The sequence below is a fragment of the Apostichopus japonicus genome, chromosome 8 (genome assembly GCF_037975245.1).
Source record: "Apostichopus japonicus isolate 1M-3 chromosome 8, ASM3797524v1, whole genome shotgun sequence".
In the NCBI taxonomy this organism is placed as follows: domain Eukaryota; kingdom Metazoa; phylum Echinodermata; class Holothuroidea; order Aspidochirotida; family Stichopodidae; genus Apostichopus; species Apostichopus japonicus.
Window position 1 is genome coordinate 37,518,649 of NC_092568.1, and position 21,827 is coordinate 37,540,475.

The 21,827-nt window shown below is 36.3% G+C and overlaps 1 protein-coding gene across 16 annotated transcripts in view; it reads left to right on the plus strand.

Annotated features, from left to right (window-relative positions):
* The first annotated feature begins 7,844 nt into the window (after window positions 1-7,844).
* Window positions 7,845-21,827, plus strand: part of LOC139971895 (regulator of G-protein signaling 7-like) — a 141,728-nt gene continuing 127,745 nt past the window's right edge. For 7 of the 16 annotated variants that reach the window (XR_011794526.1, XR_011794524.1, XR_011794525.1 and 4 more), the window contains exons 1-2: window positions 7,846-8,072; window positions 18,772-19,027. Coding sequence is in view for 9 of the 16 variants with exons in the window: in XM_071978716.1 (XP_071834817.1) it covers window positions 18,938-19,027 (90 nt within the window). In the remaining 7 variants the exon portion in view is untranslated. Of the gene's footprint in view, window positions 8,073-8,132; window positions 8,370-18,771; window positions 19,028-21,827 lie in introns of those variants that run through there. The other 9 variants (XR_011794522.1, XR_011794523.1, XR_011794520.1 and 6 more) reach the window with 3 other exon arrangements.

The window sequence follows — 21,827 nt, forward strand, 5'->3', positions numbered from 1 at the left end:
CAAACTCAATCCGGTGTCAGATCTCGGTGACTCGACTTACTTGGGAAGTTCGGTTCTCAATTTCTCCCCTCCCCAACCCCACCCCCTCCCCGATCGACGGAAGAATATAATGTTTCATTGTTTGTTTTTTTTGCAAAGCAGTCGTGGTGATTAAAACTGATTTACTTTGGGTGTTTTTTAGTGTATGCGATGTGAGAATGTTAATTTTCAATTATATGATACAGACCGTTCCAAGCTTTCAACAAAATTGCGAACAGCGAAACACTCGTTTTTCTCTGTAGCGTGTTTTTGCGAGGTGACGTGTGAGGAAGGGAAGGGAGAGGGGAATGGGAAATGTCAATAGTCAGCTTACTTTATTCTTTAAAAATGGTTAAACATATATTCGAATTGTAGCTCGTCTTTACATATATTGGGATTTCACGATAATGCCATGCCCTATACATTGGGGCCTATAGGCCATAATCGACTACAATTCATGTATAAGCAAGCGGTATATATGTAAATGGCCTATATAGTATGAATCGGTTATCTGGCTGAGCAGAGATACTTTTGTCGTATACACTGAAGTCACTGAATTCAGATAATTTTTCCTGTCACGAGCAATTTCAAAACCGTCATGAAAATAAGATGACTTACAACTCAATCTAATCGATTAAAAATTCTTATCGATCAAATGTAATTTAGATTATAAAAATTTTAATTTTACATTATCTCATATCTTCCGAAATGGGAAATAAGTGATAGTCACGACCCAAATTTGTTTCTCAGATAATAAATAATACACAGTAAAAGAGGCGTCGAGGCCGGGGGTTGACAGGATAAAACCACGGATACCATGTTTAAAAATAACCTACACCTTTCTAGCCTTGTGTCCCCCTATATTTTAGTTTTTTTTTCCCGAGTGCTTAATGTCACTATACACGTTTCGTTTTTCATGTACACATTTGTTTTCCCTACACTTTTAATTTTACCCAGACTTTTTCTTCCTCAACACTCTTTTTTACCTTTTTTAAACAAAGCGAAGAAGAGGAAGAAAAACATTAAAGTACTTGTGGCTCTGTGACGTCATGTTAAGACTTGCTCAAGTCTTATCTAGTAAGTGAAGGAACACATATAATATGAAATCTTCCAGACGAAGGGAAATCATGATACTTTTTTTGCAGGAATTCTCCATCATAATCATCTATAAGACCACATACTTTGTGGTTGTTCTTGCTGTAACATGAAAGAGATCATTTCATTTTATGATTTCTCTTTCTCTCTCATGTTTCCTTCTGAGAATGGTGAAGAGGAAACGGAGCCAGCTCGTTCTTCTTCCGCCCCCATCGCCTACGTTCTCAACCACCCTAACCTGTAAAACCTGTCGTTCCTATACACAACCATTTTCTTGAGTCATATGGCATATAACACATATTGTAAATAAAAAACAGTTCTAACTCGTCGTAACACCTCGAGCTTCAACGTTCAACGACATACTTGAACGCGGAAATTCTGGAAATCTGTTTGACGAAATGCGAGAATTCAAGTGGGCTTCTTGCCTTTGATACCAGGAAAACGAAAGGAAGAATGGATTTGTATATTCATTATAGTGACGTCACTGAGTAGAAAATCGCACAATTTTGTATGCATAATTACGTTTCGGAAATCATATATGGGAGCTCCTCAGCAGTACATAGCGATATAGCACATGTTATTTTTCAATTATAACGTCATGTGAACCGAGACACAGTCTGGATTAAGGGTTTATAAATATATATATATATATATATATATATCTATATATATATATATATATATACGATTTCAATTAAATATATATATATATATATATTTCAATTATATATATATATATATATATATATAAATGAAAATCGTAATGAGTTGGAAAATCAAGAACAGTGAAAAAACTTTCAGCCTCCACCGGGATTTATATATATATATATAGAAGAAATGAATGTGTAGCAAGTGGTATGACAGATATATAGTAAACAATAAAGAATAACACACCAGAACAATTCCACTTCACTACCGGTTTCGTCCATTTTTTGGGGGACTCATCAGGCGAATATATATAGGCCTATATATATATATATATATATATATATATATATATATATATATATATATATATATATATATATATATAAAACAAAGAAAAACTTCAAAAGATAGGAAACAACAGTGTGAAAATCGTCGGTTGATATGTCCAATGTTTGAAAAAGAAAGAATAAAAATTTGCCAAAATGCATTTCGATAATACTTGTTTATTGCCACAAATGATATAAAATATACAATTCCTGAGTACAACTAGTTGTTACTAAGGTACCGTACTGAGTCGGTGTTAAGCAACTCCTCGTGACGCAGATACTTTTTGCATATTGTAGGTTGCTCACGTCACAGTATGGAGGCAGTATCCATCATGGTTATGTCTTCTTTCATGGAAAGTGATGTAGGCCAACAGTTTGGTATGTACGTTAAAACGACGAGTGGTTGGCAAACGAAAAACTCCATTCAATGAAGAGTGGGAGGGGGGAGGGGGGGGGGATGTACAGCATTTAGAGGGCACCAAATATTACCATGCACGTATAAACACAAGTATACATTTTAATATGGTTTAGAATGAGCCTTACGGATACAGCGAATTGTTTACTGCTTTGGGTGAAGATATGTATGGAAATGTTTGAGAAGTTCCGATCGAGATTTTGTTGGTCCAATCCGAATTCCTGTACCTGCATTGCTACGCTTCTTGCAACCGAATCTGAATCTGTGAAGTACTGTAATTTAAACCTTTCAGTAACCATGGTAACGCAAAACGCAGACAGATAAATATACGAATGGATCTGTTACGTCTAGTATATAGGGCTTACTTGGGTTGCCATGGGAACTATCACTACCACAAATAAGGGTTTTTGAGAAAATAATAACCGAATTCCCCAACGGCTTGATAAACTCCCGAAATACTCATTTTCCAAGAAGAGAGAGAATGAAAAATAATAACAACAACAAAAACACATATTTGCTTCTTTGGCGATTCTCCAGCAGTTTCAAACAAGTTTGCATTGTTTTGGTGGTAAACTGTCTTTATACGCGGTCTAAGATCCACGCAGTTCTTTTTCCACTGGTGGTACAACACAAATATTCGATCAATGGGGTTTACATGTGTTCAGTCACTTCATGGCCATGATTTTACCAGTTTCAGAATCGTCCGTTGTGTGAGGGGCTTGCTTGTGGCAGGATATAACTTTCATCTCTGAATTGGAACACAGCCGTTTAGTTTAACCGAGAGGCCAAACTATATCAATATAACAGTTACGTATTTTTTTCTAAATTTATCTTATGAAGATGAGGTGGGCTAGACGATTAAGTACAATGATTCGAACAATGCATCACAAGTTCAATGAATAAACGCGCAAAAGTTTAGTATTTTATCACGGTTCTGTAACTATAATCTTAGATTTAGATATATATATATATATATATATATATATATATATATATATATATATATATATATATATATATGTGTGTGTGTGTGTGTATTTTGTTTGCGTGTGAGCGTGTGTGTGTGTATGTTTTATTTGTTAAAAATTGTCCGATATTAAATTACCTCGGAGAATCCGGCACATATTCATAACTAATGGCTTTGAAGGAGTTAAGGATTCTACATCTGTCAACGAAGGTATGGTGCTTGGGGCCATAGGTCAGATATAACCAAGGATTCCCTCTGCCCTATAACTTAATATGGACGGGTACAGCAACACAAACATTGATACCTACACAAGCCTGACATCCATATTATTTTCTAAGTTAGCCAACCCTCCCCCTTCCCCCATAGGCATATTAAGAGTCATGGAGTTACATGAACGGACGTACTGAACATTACTTTTCATGACACCATATTTGCTTCATCATTCGTTACAAATTTGAAGCTTGGGGGGGGGGGTGGGGGGAGTGGGCGGCAAATACTTTACTGACGTCCGTTCTTGGAAGGGGTCTAAGTAGGGTAGGTGCACCATCCTCCTTTTCTTTGTTAGGGTGCTCTCCTCAGTACGGAATTTCAATTTAATTTGCTTGAATTGATATGACTTTTCATGACAAAATCATAAAGACCCTACCATCTGTAACGAAATGAAATTTTAGGAAGAGGGACTAAGAACCAACCTTGCTGACGAGTGCACAGGGGAGGGTTGTCACCTACTCTCTGAGAAAATGTTCTTCGGAAAGAGGTGTTAGATTAATAATTATACTATCATTTCCATCAATTTAAAATACATTTTTGTACACGACTTTGCTTGCGTGTGTTATAAAATGTAAACCATGCACCTGCAAGAAACTTTGGGGGAGGGAAGGGAAGGGAAAGAGGCATGTGTTCCCATGTCCCCAGTGCCTACGGTCATATATATATATTAATGATGTAAAACATTGACAAACACATTATAATACGTTTGAGTATATATAGGTACTCGCAGGTATGTCATGTCATTGGCCCAAATGTTTTTTGTCTTTTTTGTGAGACGACAACCCGGTGATAAAAGACGCATGGAACTTTTGAGTATTTCTATACTTAATCAAAGTTAACTTGTTCGCAGGGATCTCGTACTATGCTTATTATGGTCAATGATCAAAATAGTAGTATGAGAAATAGATCACATCGTGCTATGAAAACAAGTAGCCTATCATGTTGCATATATATATATATATATATATATATATATATATAAATATATATACACACATATATATATATATATATATCATATATATAAATATATATCATATATATATATATATATTTATATATATATATATAAATATCAAAGCTATCTTTTGGGGGAAATTTTCATTCTTTACCGTCCCCGTTTCTTCCCAGAAAAACACCTCATTAAAAGTACAATGTCTGCGCCACTTACGACTGAAAGCCCTGTAATAACTATGGGCAATCTCCTGGCTTAATCATAACATATATGTGCCTGTCAAATGTTTGTCTTTGTGCCGTCACACTGAGCACAAGGTACTGATGATACACATGAGCAGTGGCGTGACGGCAATGCACCAGGTGTTCAACGACAGACCGGTGAAAGATATATAGCACATGGGCTGAATTACTTATATGAAGGGCTCTTTTAGGGGTGGGTAGGGTGGGGTGGGGTTATCCATCCATTCATCCATCCATCCATCATCCATATATATATATATATATATACATATACATATATATATATATATATATATATATATATATATATATATATATATATAAAGAGGTGGAAGAAAAGAAAGAAAGGAACAATATGTAAATGCAAATATAGAAGAAACTACAAAGAATGGACAAGAAAGCAGGGATAGGACCATCACTTGCACGTGCATGCTGCAGCTACAAGTGTTTATTGTCAAGAAACTAGTCAGATAACTGACTTTATGTGGGGGTGTATTGTACTTCTTGAGTTAAATGCCTTCTCATAATCAAGTGGGCGTAATATGCATTGCGTGCGTTCACCAATAAGCCCAAATTGATAACTTGTTCCCCGCTAATCCTATAGTCTCTAATAATCCAACCAAATGACTGTCCGTGGGTTTCAACTGAACGCCTCCGTTATCGATCAAAACATATACAATGAGTTTTTGCCCTCATAAGTAGCATTATAGACACAGATGTGTTACATGATATTATTTCTCCCTGAAGATCACCACATAATGTCGTAAATGTTTACTTGTTCCTCCTACCGTAGCAACAACGCTATATGGTCATCGAGAAAACAAATGGGTGAGTTTCATCATATATACGACGATTATATATGTGGTATCATATGGGGTGCAATTAGAAAGGGATTGCACAGCGTAGCATGGCAGTTTGCACATTGTTTAATCTCATGTCGTAGACGGTTCATCTTCGTGGTGGTGAATTGTTTTTGTGTCTGCATTTCCTTCCTCCCTTATTTTATCCTAATAGCTGGCTTCTCCTCATATCAGGTAGCCTTCACGATATATCCAAGGGAATGGTTTAAGTTTTCCATGAACATAATAATAATTAACGATAACATTTTTAAGCAAGAAGCATTTTCGATACAAGATCTGGATAGAGATTAAAGGTAGTCAGTATAGACCCCAAATTATAGCACGCTATAATTGCAAGAAGTTTGCAAAAAAAGAACTTTCCTGGAGGTCGTTTCTCGCCAAATTGTTCTCAGACATTTTTAAGGAACTTAGACAAGATGACTGAATGTCCCATAGTGAGGAACATTTCATCGAAGGTTGTAATAAAAACAGTTTAAGAATTTTGACCAAAGGTGACAATATTTGAATATCTAGCATATTTGGGGCCAATACAGCATACCTTTAACGTTTCTATCTGACCCGCTTAAGACTCTATATTTGCATGCTTGCATATTTGCATGCCAGCACATGGAATATCATATTTTCAGCTTAAATCTATATATAAACTATAGCTGCATAAAAGAACTTCCGTATAATGCTTGATCTGTTAACAGTGTGTGTATACATGTACTAAGGTAATTCGTTGGGGTCGTATCACAGCAATCACGTTGTTAATGCGGTAATGTTTTTACTTTCTATAAACACGATGAGCCTTAATAATGTTTTTCGTTTTGTTAGGGGTAGATGTAATTGCGTCCTCTACACTTCAAAATGAGGATGTAACCGAGGTATCACGCCTCCCCATATCGAACATGGATGTATATGATATCAACGTATATGAAAAGCTTTTTATCGATTTTACCCAGAGATATATTCTTTAGGATCTCTGTGTATTCCTTTCCGGTACGTCGCTCTTTATTTCATTACTATGAAAGGCCTATAGTTTGTTCTTGGTAGTGACTTTCATGAAATGTCAAATTTAGCATCCAGATTGGCCCAGATGCTCACGCTAAATACCAACGTGTTGGAGCCGGGGAGGACGTGGGATGTTGATGCATAAATTTCGAGGGGCACTGTGCCATGTGACTCTTAGCTTAGGTGGCAAACACATATTTACCTCAAAACATTCCAACAAAATGGATCATCTGTGCTTTCCGTTGCCAGATGTCCCAGTATCTGAGTTTTTTTTTTCAAGTAAAGGGCACTGTTTTAATTACAATTTCTTAACTTGTGTTAACAAAAGGGTACTTTTTAATTACAAATTTATTAATGAGTACAAATATCCCTTTTCACAAAATGAAATGACATTTGTTAATTACATTTTTTTTACCAAACTAAGTGGCACTTCTTATTTACGTAAAGTTTTGGAGGCTTTCACGAAACTATATGTGTGCACCCCCCCCCCCTCCCGAACTCATTCAGGTCCTGTCAAGAATATGATTATCATAGACCCTTATTCCAACATCACCATCAGAGAAACATTCAAGTTACGTTGTAATTTTTGAAAATTATGGACATTATACTTTAGTACACTTATTTAGGTGTCGTATACTAGTTCATTTAAAGAGTTCTGTAAAGAGTTTTAGGTTCATCTCATGCTGATTGTTATCAAGATTCCACCCGTAGTACAAGCGATTTACAAGCTCCTCGTTAAAACTCCGTAAGGCAGACGTCTTTCAAAAAACCAGGTCATTTAAACATCATCACCTCCCACTAAATTTCTTCATTCCCATACACCAGAAAATTCAGCCAGTTGTCCCAGGTAAATATGAAATACTTAGCTCCCATCTCTTCCTGTCCCGGGATTAGCCTGCGCTTTATCACTGATCCAACATACACTATAAACCATATCAAATAATTATCTTGCAGTTTCTCCCGATGTAGAGTAATACGTGTACGCCCATGCACAGTTTACACGGTCCTACACATATATGTATATGATATTCTCAGTGATAGTTTCTTATCTTCCGTTGGCGTTTATCTGTGCTGCTCGGCACTATCGCAGACGACAATCCAGCTGGTTGTGAAGGTATTTTGCTCCCCCAGTGGTAGCTAGTAAAATATGACAATTTCATTACCAAAATCGACCAAAGTATTCTTAATTTCAACTGGAAACGCTTTCATATTTTACTGCCTTCATTATCAAGACAAGGAAAGGATTATAAGAGGATTATCTCTATCTTTTTTATGAGGATGAAGTAAGTATTTTAACGTGCGAGACAGAATAATGTTTTATGTACAGTCAAGTGGCTGTTGATAAGTAGCGTTAGCCTACGTACGGTGGTAGCTCTTCATCATAGTAAGTTATGAATATGAGTACACACTACTGTAGCGGTTGTAGCTGTGACGGAATCACTAGCAGCTGTCCGATTATGTAGGTATGATTTATTATGTCGGAGACTATTTAAAAAGCAGAAATTATCAACAAAGGCAGTAATCCACGAATGAAAAGGAGAATCTGCGCCAGAAAGTGAGAGCATAGAGGATTTGTAATGGTAATATCGATATGAAAGTTAGTTAATATTATAGGCAGCGTAACTTAATCTTATTGCACTATATTTTTTAATGGCTGTATAGTGAAATCATTAATTTTGCATGTTTAATTTAGCATTCTAAGCTATAGGCTAGATGGATTTGAGTGAGTTAAAATGATTTAGAACATACGTCAAACATAATCGGCATTACAGTAGTATTCTGATATAAACATAGATTTATTTGAATCACACATCATTCTGCAATGTTAGCTTTTAAAGAGATCTAAAGCCTTGTTCTGAACACTGAGCTGTCAGACACATTTGTAAACCATTATTGGCACTAGGTCTATATGTACTTTACAGGGCATAGAATGGGAACATGAATGTCAATTCAATCTGAGTCAAGGATGCATGCATAGCAATTGGGTATTGTAAGGAAATTTGGATTACAAGCACATCATATAGAAAAACTATTGTAAATAAATTTGCAAATAAAATGAAAGATGTGAAGAATTGAATGGGAGTGTGAATGGTTAAAAATAACTTTCAATAACAAGTGATTTCTTGTACGATAACATTTATTTTTGTCCTGAACATAATGACATCTGCGTGGTATAAAGATATAGCATTATTCTGTAGAGCCTACCGTGCATCATCCAATCCAAATCTTGACACAGATACATGTATGAGTAAACCTGTTCATAAAATTTTCTTACACATACCATATCAGTCTAACTGATCCTAGTGATTTTATACCGTATACTTTCCATAATATTGCTATTTAGTTGCTGTTGAAAATAGATCTTTAAGTACTGAAGTTTTAAAGGTTTGACTGTTGATCTCTAATTAGCAGAAAGCATTACTAAATAAAATATCACAAAGCATTTCACTTAAACTAACTTTATAACCTTTGAGTATAAAAACAGCCAGTGTTTTTGTATGAAACGTTTCCAGCTTGTGCCTTTTCACATACAGTGTAGCAAACCATCTTTAAAATCAAATAGTTGTCGTTTTTCTGAAACACTTATCTCATCATAAAACACTGTCATAAAACAGAAACCTAGTCCTAGCTTACTTTAAGCAGCAATTGAAGCAGAAGTTAATCATGTCACTTGCAACTTAGCTAGTCACCAACTAAAGTTTCGGAAAAAAAGAAAGTGATATGGAACATTGCCCTAGTAGTTACATGAATGAATCCGATGGAAAAGTTCTGGAATACAGTATACATGATGTTAGTATCAGGGTTGTACAGTAGCTCTTGCAAGTTAAATGCTGGTCACTACATTTTTGTGTCGTAGCCAAGATTGGTCATTACAGCATTTGAAAATGTCAGCACATAATGGTTGGGGCAATCGGCAATCAGTTGGTCTCGAAAGTATCAGTTTTTCTGAGTGGTGATCGTTAGTAAAAAGACAGACTGTTGCTTGATTCAGACCACTGCCACCTAGTGTATAGCTCAACATCACTGGTGATATACTGTACTTTAATGTGTAATAATGAAATGTTTATAAGGTATGTTCAGTCAGACTCAATGGAGCACATGTGTATCACATTTTGTAATTACCAGTCCTGCTCTATTCAGGGATTTAAAGCATAAAGTTAGTTAAACCTCACAGGAATTTTTCTGCTCCAGGTCAGTAATTCCACAGGTCTGGGCAAGGATTATGGAGGATGTACACATGTATTATTTTTGCATATGACAGCATCAATGAAATCACTACATGATGTTATCAATGTCATCACATTGCCACATCTGCAAAATTCATGCCAAATCCTGGAAGGTTGAAGAGACTCTGTCTAGGGGACAGTTTAGAGTTCAAGGGGAAAAAAATTAAAAGGAAAAACAGAGATGAAAAGAGAATAAAATATTTAAATAAAAGTATGTGAAAGATTAATGTTAAGCAGTTGCACCTGTTGTAGGTTAAAATGTTTAGCACACTGAACATTTGTAAAGTCTATTACACATTTGTGACTCATCTGGTATCTCTTGAGTCCTAAAAAATCATGAATTACTCAATGAATGTTCTTATTCTGAGTCATGCTCATACAACCTTTGGTGCAAATTTGTCAGCAATTCTTGGTTTGGTTAAAAATATTGTTAAATTATTGTATATCTTGAAATTTGACACGCATGCCAAATTGGCAGTATAATAATGTTACTGAGTGTCTCATTCAAAGGAATTGTAAATTTGCCTTATTGTTGTGCATACTGTATCATACATTCTGAAAGAAGTCCTACACTGACAGTTTCATGGAATCTTATCTACTGTACACACAAAATATTTCGAAAATGTGGGGGGGGGGGTCAATTATGGGTCCTGGGAAGATACAGTATGTATGGAGGGGCCGCGGAGAAAAATGGGGCCTCTGTGGCATAATTAACCCCAGGACCCACCAAGGTTGCTCTTGACACCTCTGTTTGTGTAAATGAGTATAGTAGCAGTGGTGTTTGTGGCAAAATATCATTATTGCACAACAAGTTTATATTTATATTTAGTGATATAATAAAACACTCTTATTGAGGGAAAGACTGTATTCCCACTCAAATGTCTAACATTGTTATTCATATGTAGATTCTTTTCTGCAAACCTTAGAAACCAGTTCTGAAATAGGTTAATAACCTTTAACTAACCACATGTGTCAGGTAGCTTCAATGGTAAATGGAAATAGTCACAACATGTGCCCATACAGTACCAATAATTCAACTGATGTTTGAAAATTTTGCAACATCTTAATTTTCCGATAATATGCTTTCTCTTTGCTAAATTAGAAAGACAATCATCTACCTAAAACCTAGAAGAGACAAAAAGAAGAAACTCACCTAAAACGAAGGGAAATCATTTTCCTAAAACATAATGATCTCAGACATTCATTGCAAGTTTAATGTTTATAGACTCTACTGGTAGTTGAAACCCTTGCTTTGAGGCTATATTTAAAGTAGTTTCTCTTTGAATTGCCATTATCCGGACGACAGAGCACAGGTCTACAATTAATGCCAACAAAATTATTGCCACATGCACTGACTGGAATTGTAATTAAGTGTCAATTGATGTTACCTCAAAGTGTCTGTAGGAGTGTTTCTTTGATGAGGATGGTAAGGCATAGGGGCTGTCCCTTGTAAAAGTATTTGCATGGCTTGGTTACTTCGTAGCCTCTCAATAGGACGGCATGATCTGTGCTTTGCTTGTACAAACACAGACTCACTACTCTACCAAACCGTGAGCACTAAAACAAACAGCTACTGTATACCCGTAATTGGGAAAAAAATCATTAATCGGTAACAGCTTGTTGCATGAATTCCTGTTTTCCTACCACACGTCAAAACTTCAACTGTTTCAAACCACTGCTAAAAAGGCCAAAACCCACCATGACAAGAAACTCTTCAAAAGGAAATTATTTGAAATATGTGAAGACTGTGTTTCCTCTTCTTTGACCATATGGAATGTGTTTTTAATTAGTCAGGAGAAAAAAAGGCCCCAAACTCTTCAAGTGGCCTTACTCAGCAGTTTAAACAAGAATTTTATTGTTCAAGTCATTCTGTGGCTAAGAGGGTCTTATTGATTGATGTTAACAATCTTGAACTTGGAAACTCACAGCTGGAAACCAATGTATATTAGTCTAGATTTGGCAAATGGATTAACTACAGAACATGTTAAGGCATCGTATGTGTAATATACCTACAGTTGGCCTGCACGCAATGATCTTGGTGCTATTCTATGTATGATGGACTCCATTGCCTTTAGTACTGTATGTGATACAGTAAAATATGATTTGTGAATTGTGGTTGAAAGGTGATCAAAGGTCAAATCTTTCAAGTGACCACATTTCACTTCCAAAAGTAGAGCAGCCATATTATCTTGATTTCTTATTGAGGTGAGATATTAACACATTTAGAGTAGCTTTTTGACTGCCTGTACTAAACACTATAATATATGTCAGTTTATACAATATGCAGTGATGAGTTTCTGTAGTCAATCTCGCAGAAATTGAGACTGGCTGTTATAACACACTTTAACTGAACTTTTTATGATCAAATTTGGAATCATTCAGCAACAGAATTGTATAATGTTAAAGCTGATGAACCTACTGTACCTACCGTAGGTCTTATAAGTACTGTAGTTAGAACACGTACTACTGAAATTGCTAGAAGATTCTTAACAAATGGCTCAAAATAAAGTACTAACAATTGTTTACCGTTTCTGCGTCCTGCTGTTAGATTTATGAAAAATGAACTGAGTAAGTTTAGTAATAAACTAATAAATGTGTCATATTTGTCAGTTCAGAGAATAATAGAACTTTATCAATATTTTAATGTTCGAAGGTATATTAACAGTGCCCATATTCTAGCCAAGCAATCAATCTATACACTTGTTGAATTCATCATCATCAACTGACTGCTTCATTGATGCATCTCATAGGAATATTTAAACTATATGGTTTTATTATAATGTACAATAGTATCTTACTATTCTACAATATGCTGGAACAGATTGGCAACATTTGCTGAATAAATGCAAAAGTACTTTTAAAAAATGAATATATAGATATATAAATATATAGATAGATATAATATGCTCTCTTCTCACCATCCCTTGTCTACTTATAATCCCCTTTCATCTATCTCATTGTGTTCACCGTGCTCATTAACCTGTCTGTATTCTGTGCGTGTTTTTGTCCCCTTTGTTACTGTAACTTGTCATTTAGCCTCTGAAGAAGATCCTGCTAGGATCGAAACGTCAGGCCAACTTACTTTTACACATAGATAGATATGTGTCAAAGTAAGTTGGCCTGGCCTTTCGATCCTAGCAGGATCTTCTTTAAAGGCTAAATGACACGTAACAGTACTTAACAGAAGGGACAAAAAAACATGCACAGAATACATACAGGTTAATGAGCATGGTGAACACAAAGAGATAGATGTAAGGGGATTAGTAGACAAGGGATGGAGAGAAGAAAGAAAGAAACCAACAGGGGAAGAGGAGAGGTAGGAGATAAACAGTGGAGGGAAAAAGAGAGGGTTAAGGGAAGGGGGTAGGGAATAAACTGGAGAAGGCAAAGACAGAAAGGTGTGGAGAAAAAGGGTGGAAGAGAGCTATGAGAAGAGGTGTGATGGGGGGGGGGGAACAAGGGGAGAAGGAGGGGGGAGGGGAAAGAAGAAAAAGCAAAGAATGTTCGCATGTAGGCTACTCTGACGTTTACAATCGGACAGTTCTGCGAAGCCTGAGCTTCTCGGTACTATTCTGCTCTGACATCGATTCCGCCAAGTTTCATCTTTCAGTGTTCCAAATACCTTTCAAGTTTCCTGTTACTGTAAATTTGATCCGTGAATTTTATTTCAGCGATTTCGAAGAACAGTTTATGAACTGTGGATTGAGTGTGAGAGTGTATTATGTGCAACGCTATACAAGTATACCAACTGGGCATGGTAGGATAAACGTTCGCGATATCTGTGTAATATATAATAGGCAATCTGTCACCTGTGCGTGTACACGTGATAGCGTATAAATTTGCTGCGGAAATGGGAGTGATAATGTCGCCTGTTTTGCCTAATTGCCTGCACTACTTTAATCACCAAATTGATGCGTTCGGACAAACGGTACTTTTGGTGAGAAACTGGTGAATTTGTTAGCCAGACTTCTATAAGAAGAAAACGTCGAATGGGGACATTTTTAAAGAGAAAAAATAAGAACTACTGTACAAGGGCAATGTATCAAAATCTTCCACCAGACAATTTCTTTAAGTATGTCTCAGATTCTGCTTTTCATTTTTAAATTTCATTTGGGACCTCTCCCATCCAAACATCCTGTTTTTGTTTACATAGCTACATTCTTCAGTCTTCACACAGTACATTGTCACAACAGATCTTCAGTATAGGTTAATACTGTGTGGTATGCATGTTAGGCTACAGTACCTACTGTGCATTAGCCTAGCTACTGTAACTGCTAGCAAAGCCTTGCATGGATGTATGTTATAATCTCAAACAAAATAAACTTAGAGAACAGTATTCACAGCTTCAGGATTTATGATCCATCCTTAACAACTGAGTTTGGAAAGGAGAAAGAAAATATAGTTGAAGATGGTTTGAGTAGCCTACAGTAGGTCTGTACTGTAGCGGAAACAGTAAGCTACAGTGTTAACCTTGGGCACCAAGCTGGAAATGCAACAAGCAGTGTAGGAAATATGTAGGACTTATGTGGGTCTACATGGTTAGCTTTACTGTGCTAATACTGAACTATGTGTAAGCTAGGTAATAGGTAATGCGTGCATATTCTGAAATTTCTAGTTTGTGAAATTAGAAGCTTGCATGGAATTAATTAAGTGATCACAAATACATTATAACTCTTTTGTCTTAAGACATATACCTGTATGTTCAACGGTAGAATGGCAGCCTACAAAGTGTTCAAGTGGCATGCACGTTTTATAAGACAATAAGAATCATGCAAAGTAACAAGTCCCACAGAGGATGTAGCATTTATCTTATCTCTAATTACTTATACTGCACATGGCTTTAAAGGTCTTCATTCTGTGGTCATGTGCCACAATGTACTGTCTCTAGTAACCATATTTAACACCAATCACTTGATCCCATCACTCCCAAATGTCCCAATGTGTACTGTACAGAATTCTGTACTGCTTCAATCGGCACACAACAACAGGCTGTAAAGCCTTGTTCACATTTAAGAACTCAAGGAGGATTAGGGTCGTGTTTGCCCTGAGGGACGTAATAAAGCTTCCCCCGCCATCCCCCCTCCCCCGGACATGCCCACATTTTGGACTAGGTGGTACATCAAATAACGAAGCATGCAAAAGGTCATACCAGTTGATCCATTAACTAGTACTACTAATAGTTCTGCATTATAAGCCGTTAGACTCTCGTCTGTGTTATGAGGAAGTGGGGAGGACAGGTAACGAGATTTCAGGTTGTTGCTTCATCCCCTGAATGTTAACACTACAGTATTGATTGCCTTTATGGGGTGAAGATCCTTCCTGAGAGGGTGATCATGACTACGGGTTCTGATTCTGAGTATGCTAGCGTTCACCCTACGAAGTTGATACCCTTCCGGTATCAATGCCTCTTACATTTCTCAAATGTGAAACAGGCTAAGAGTAGCTAAATCTGCCTTCTCGTGGAATTGATAGAGCTTCAACTTAGGCCCCGATCTGTTAACATGCAGTACACCATTTGCATTCTGGCAAGTTCAAGTTTTTTTTGTTGAGAAATAATCGTAGGAAATTGGGTATTTGTAATGAATGTACAGAAACTATGCATTTCTACATCACACTAAACTTGTATGTTACCAAACTTGGTACTCTCCTTTAATACTCTGTGTTAATATAAAACTTGTAACTTGAAGCAACTTGACAAGAATAGAGGGAGACAACCAATCAATATTTGATACTGTCTGTATACTGCTTTGTAACCGATACTGCATTGACTAACCCCCGAAACCTTTATAATACTCTATAAATTTATAAATTGTAAAGATCTTTTCAAGAAGCTTGAGATTAGTGGTATTGGCAGTACGGACTAACCTTGATGTTGAGCTTGTCGAAGAGTACTTTTTGGCTGGCATGAATAGAATTGTACAAACGAGGATGATGATCGGTTACATTATTACAGCATCATTATTGATAGCACTGCAACAAATTTGTAGTTTTGTCTACAGTAAGTGACTAATTTGCCAGTAGCTCATTCTTACAGTAGATATACAACAAACGTGATGAATTAACTTAGATAATTAGAGAATCAGGCTAGAAGCTAATGTAGCATAGAAAATGAAATTGTAGTTTTGGCTATTACACAATTACAGTTTCATATGTTTGCAGTGCCAGATCCTTAGGGGAAAAACTTGTCAAGAAAGAAATGACATATATTCGAATCTAATGCACTGCAAAATCTTTCTAGCCCTGAAGAAACAGAGAGCTCTTTGTGTGTTTGAATCGAGGTCAGTCTCCACTACTTATCCTACTAGTGCTGTTGTTTAATTACATTAAACTTGGCTTCTATGGGGTTGTTTTTCCTGAAGGTTCTTTCAGTTTATCTGTGGTAGAACTTGTCGTAGTGGTATGTTATGTAGTACTGTAGAAGGAGAGAAGCATCTTAGACAGATGTTAATCAAGGATATGGATGAGTTAAACTTTTTTTCAAAAGATGTGCTTTATAGTGACTGAGCAATTTTCGATAACTGTTAAAATACTAATATTCCTAATTTTATCCAGGTTGAAACTTTTTACTATATACTGTAGCCAAGTGAACAATTTCAACAAGACTTAGATTTAATGATGTTGATTTGCTTCTCCCATCTGAAAATGGCTATATTCTCACTTGGGCTGATTTACCTCATTCCTAGCTGTCTTGTAAACCTAAGCTGTGTTATACATAAACAGTCTGATCAAAAGTAATTATGTAATGATATTAACCATTGAGTAACCGTGCTGAAACTAGATTACGGTTAACATTTGTTGCTTGCAACTTTTTGGCAGGATATTGTTAACTCAAATGCGTTCAAATGTTACCTGTCAGATTGTTCAATTCAAAATAACCAACCAAAGTAGAGAATTTTAGGTATTGTTTTGAAGAAGTACATGCTACATACGCACTACAATCATTATACTGTAGGTTGTATTTTCACTCAAAGTTGAAATTAGAATGACCTTTTACAGCATCAGAAGTTCATCAATCAAGCAGCTGAACTATTTTTAGTCTAGTGTCCTGGTATTTGAAGTGGGGTCATGACCCTTTTTATAGGGGCGTCAAAAGATTTTGACAGGTTGCCAAAACATTTGGAAGAAAATATATTGCCAATTTTTGTGGGAGAAAAAAAATAATCTTGAACATGAATTACTTCAAGAGTTGCAAAATATAACCCCATATTGCAACTGAGCATTATTAATGATATAAAGTTTCTCAAAGAAGAGGCGGATACCTCCTCCCGTAGACCACTTTCCAAGGCCAAAAGACCCCTTCCCACCCCTCCCACTGGAGGGTAGCCAAGATGATGAAGGTCAAAATTTGGTCTCCAAGCTGAATACGAGAGGTCTAGTGCACAGACCAGCTTCTCATAACAAACACAAGTACCAATAAATTAAAAACATAAGATTTAACAAGAATAGCCTTAACTAACATGTTTGCGATACAGTACATTAGAATTTTTTCAAACTTGTGTTAAAGGTGTTGAATGTACATCCATGGGTATCCTGTTGTCCAAATGAAGTTAATAGAAATGATAAAACATTGGATTGGGTGTGTGAGTTGATGTTATCAAAAAAGCATATTTCAAAGGTGAACATCTTGAAAACCCAAATATATAACCTTTTTGAATATTACATGCACCGAAATGTTCTGTTTTGTTTCCAGGGCAAACACAGTACTAAATGTCTGCCTAAAGTAATCCTTTGTGTGTATCCTGTACTACTGTAGTGCAAACTACTGCTTAACTCATTTGTCCAGATGGTCATTGTCACTGTGTTATATATCAATGTCATGGTCTGCCATCTGGGATTCATGACTCATTGAGCAGCCCAAACCCCATATTAAGCTGTGTCAAGCTGTACAAAATGTACTGATATTTAGCAAGACTCATACTGTACATGAAGTTAACAGAATGTACATGAAAGTAATTAAGTTTGACAATATTCATATTTGAGGTAATTCTTGGAGTTCTGCTCTTACCTGTCTCCACTCTGCTATGCATGTTCCCATCTACCAAGATTATTAACTAATAACAGTTTAGCATGCACGGCATCTGCCTCCCACCCACTGCCCAGCCCCCCTCTCACACCCCCACTGTCCCTCCATAATCTCACAACCTTAATAAGACTCAGCATCCATAGGATTTCTCCATTACAGTTAGTTTTGATTGGATTTGGTGATGTTTGTCAAAAGTCTATGATTCCATTTGGCTGGTGTTGTGTTGGACATTAGAAAAGTGAGAGAGGAGAGAGGAAAGTAAAGAAGCAATTGGGGCTGAACTTAAATGGTTTTGGAGTCAGACCCAAGTATCAAAAGAGTTCTATCCTTACCCTTCACTTGGCATTTCCCTCTTGTCCAATCAGCAATGAGGAAAGAAATTAGAAAGAAGGGCGGTATCTTCTTTCTCATACGGTGCAAATTGTACGTGAATTATGTTTGGACATGTACAGTATGCACTGTTGGTCTGTAAGAGAGATAAAAGAGACAGAAAGTTGTAATTGTTGATCTATCAGCAGGTACTATCTCTGGCACAGAATTTACATGAAAACAATTTATAACTTTCACTAAGTTATCAATATCTCAGAGTCCTGTTGATTAGTGTGTATAAATTTTATATTTTGAAAACTTGTGTCTTAAAAAATGAAGGACCTACAGTAATTGCTGACAAAGGTGGTTTTCAAGTGTGCTTGCTGTCATTGAATCTTGATATTTGTTTTGTCTTTTGTGCAGGACCCAGTCTTGTACTTGGCTACCACTTAGCAAGATGTTTCATGGATATGATTATTGAGGGTACATCCAGCCAAACGTACGGTAGACATATTTCACGGTGGGAAATAGACAATTGTCACCATTTCACAGGAGGAGTTGTGTTTCTGAAGACAATTCAGCTGTCGAGATGACAGGAGGAATGGCCCACTGGCGCCGCATACATAATGGCAATGCAGACAGTGACTGTTTACACCCAAACTTAATTGTCTATCGTAAGGTAAGACCGCTACTAACCAGGTACTCTCACTTGTTTATCCACAAATACATAATGGCAATGCAGACAGTGACTGTTTACACCCAAACTTAATTGTCTATCGTAAGGTAAGACCGCTACTAACCAGGTACTCTCACTTGTTTATCCACAATTTCCATGACCGTTAGTAGACTTTTCAAAACAATTTGATTGTACTTGAAACTAGGGGTGGGCAGGAAAATGATGAGAATGATGAGGCCACAGTAGACCGTGTGAGACATTTAGAGTGTAGACTCCAATCATGTGTTAAATCATAAGGTAATGAACATTGTCTGTCTGTTGTGATGGAACATCTTATCATAAGAAGGTACGTATGTCATGTTTTTCATGTTTTTTGTTGTCTTTCAGCTAAAACTCTGTACTCAATACCATGTTAGCACTGATGATTTTTATCAGGCTGCAGTCTATGCTAATATTCATAGTCTAAGCATAATTTACAGATAACCTTTTTCAACACATAATCCTGCATTCATCCAAATGAAAGTTGATCATTCAAATTATCAATGAAATAAAGTGTGCCAAATATGACAAAATTTCTGACACTTGACAGACATGAGAAATTCTGAAAAATCTGGCCTATATGATAATTTTGTTGTTATCTATAACCCTATCCGAGAGCTATCTTTTTGGTCACTTTAATACAGAAATTCTATGCAATGCTTTAAAACGTAAGCTGACTGTACAGTATTCTGTATTGAGTTATGGTCACATTTGTCAGTATGTAGAGTGTTACGAACGCGTCTGCTCCTCTATGAAAGTTCGATTATGCAGGGCTGAGTTTACCCACAGATCTTGTTTTGAAGTATTCATGTTGCTGACGTCAAGATCTGATCTGTTGCCGCACTCCTTTTATTATGCCTGATAGGGATGTATTCAAAGCCGACTAAACAGTGACCTTGGAGGTGCTCGTCGTAGTCGTCGGTTTGGAGTACACTCGCTCCTCCGCCGGCGACCATGCTCATCTATTAAAAATAGAGAAAAGCACAAAAAAAGGAAAAGATAAAAAACATGGAAGGAAACTCTGGTACATCTTATAAGAAAATTCAATTTGTTTATGGTTGTAATGCTCTAAGGCAGTTTCTGTATGCAATATGTTAGACTGTGAGGAAGTGGGTGGAATTACGTTAGCTTACCAGTCTAGGTTATATTCGGTACTAAATTGTTTAATGAAATCTAATGCAGGTTTAGCTGGGAGCTTTATGTAACCGATACCTGAAACTGTTGGGTATATATCTCGAGGGTCTTGTTCATGGTTGAGGTGTTTGAGTTGCTTGATATATATTCTGTTAGAGGATATAACACCAAATGTATGTACGGACTGTATGTACATGTATAGTACATTGCTGTCATGTTAAAAGAAAAATTGTTTTCTGTTGTTACTATTAGCTGTGCCTCGGGAAGTTCTGTCATTGAGCTGATTGTGACTTATGAATATGTTTAATTCATTGGAACAGTATCTTTTCTAATTTGGAAATGCTGAGAATTTCCTATGCCCCCCCCCCCACACACACAATATGGTATGATATTACATGAATATTCAAACTGTTCAAAGTGGCATCAATTCTTTGTCAAATATAAAACTGACATGATACAGTATATTGGTAGAATAGAAATAGAGAGAAAAAAGTTATACATATTTTATGCTGTAGTTTTAAGTTTGTTCATTATGATGGTTGATTTAAATGAGAGTTAGTTTAAACTACCTTTTGACTGTAAATGTTGTATTTGTCCGAACGATTCATAGTTTATTTTTACTACAAATAATAAGTTGCTGCCATCCACAAAATATTCTGATTGTTTATAAATTTACACAATGTACATTTTATCTCATAATAAAAAAAAACATTCAGCAATGGCCCTGAGCTAGAGATCATTTTGCCTAATTTTCAGTCTTCATGGTACGGCCAAGTTTTGATGAGTTAAAAGGAGACACAAACCCAACCATTACTATCATTATTGATTTATGGGGTAGACATACAGTGTAGATCTGTCATGAACAACTTCCCCAAACAGCTATGAAAATTCTTATTCCATTTGATAGATATCACAGATTAAATGTACCTTCATACACAAGGTTGCAGACTTGATCAAGTCTTGTATGACATCACTGAGCCACATGTCCTTCAATTTCTAATGGTTTACATTATTTATTTCAATGTTGATTTCTGTGATGGGGGGGGGGGGGGGTGGGATATGGGTTTAAAAAAAAAGGTGAATTTAAAATTTATTGAAGGTTCTAATAGGACCTAATGATGGCGTTGGTTTCAGTGTTTAGTGTTAACACCCTGAAATTATTAAAGAAAACACAACAAAAAAGGTAAAAGGTTTCAGACCCCATTGGCATTATAAATAACATTGACAAATTTACAAAAAGAGAGCACACAGATATTACTTTTAATGTAGGACATCACCCAAATGAAACAAGATTTTTCTTAGCTGGTTGGGGAAGTTGCTCGTCAAAAAATTCTGTCATATAAGCTAAAGATGGTGGTTGGATTAGTGTTTCATTTAAAGTTCGTACCTTAAAGAAAAAAAAGAAAAAATAATGTTTGATGTTATGTTTTTCTTTAGTGTCAATATATATACCAGTGTTGTTCATGGATGAAATATGTCACTCAATGACTGAAAATTAAAAAATGGCATTAAAATGGTGAAAGTTTTGAAAGCATTTCTGAAAAAAAACTGTTTCTGATAAGAGCTAGACCATTGCCTTGATGTGTGTTTAGTGAATATGCAACACTAAACAGCAACGGTGTGACCGGTA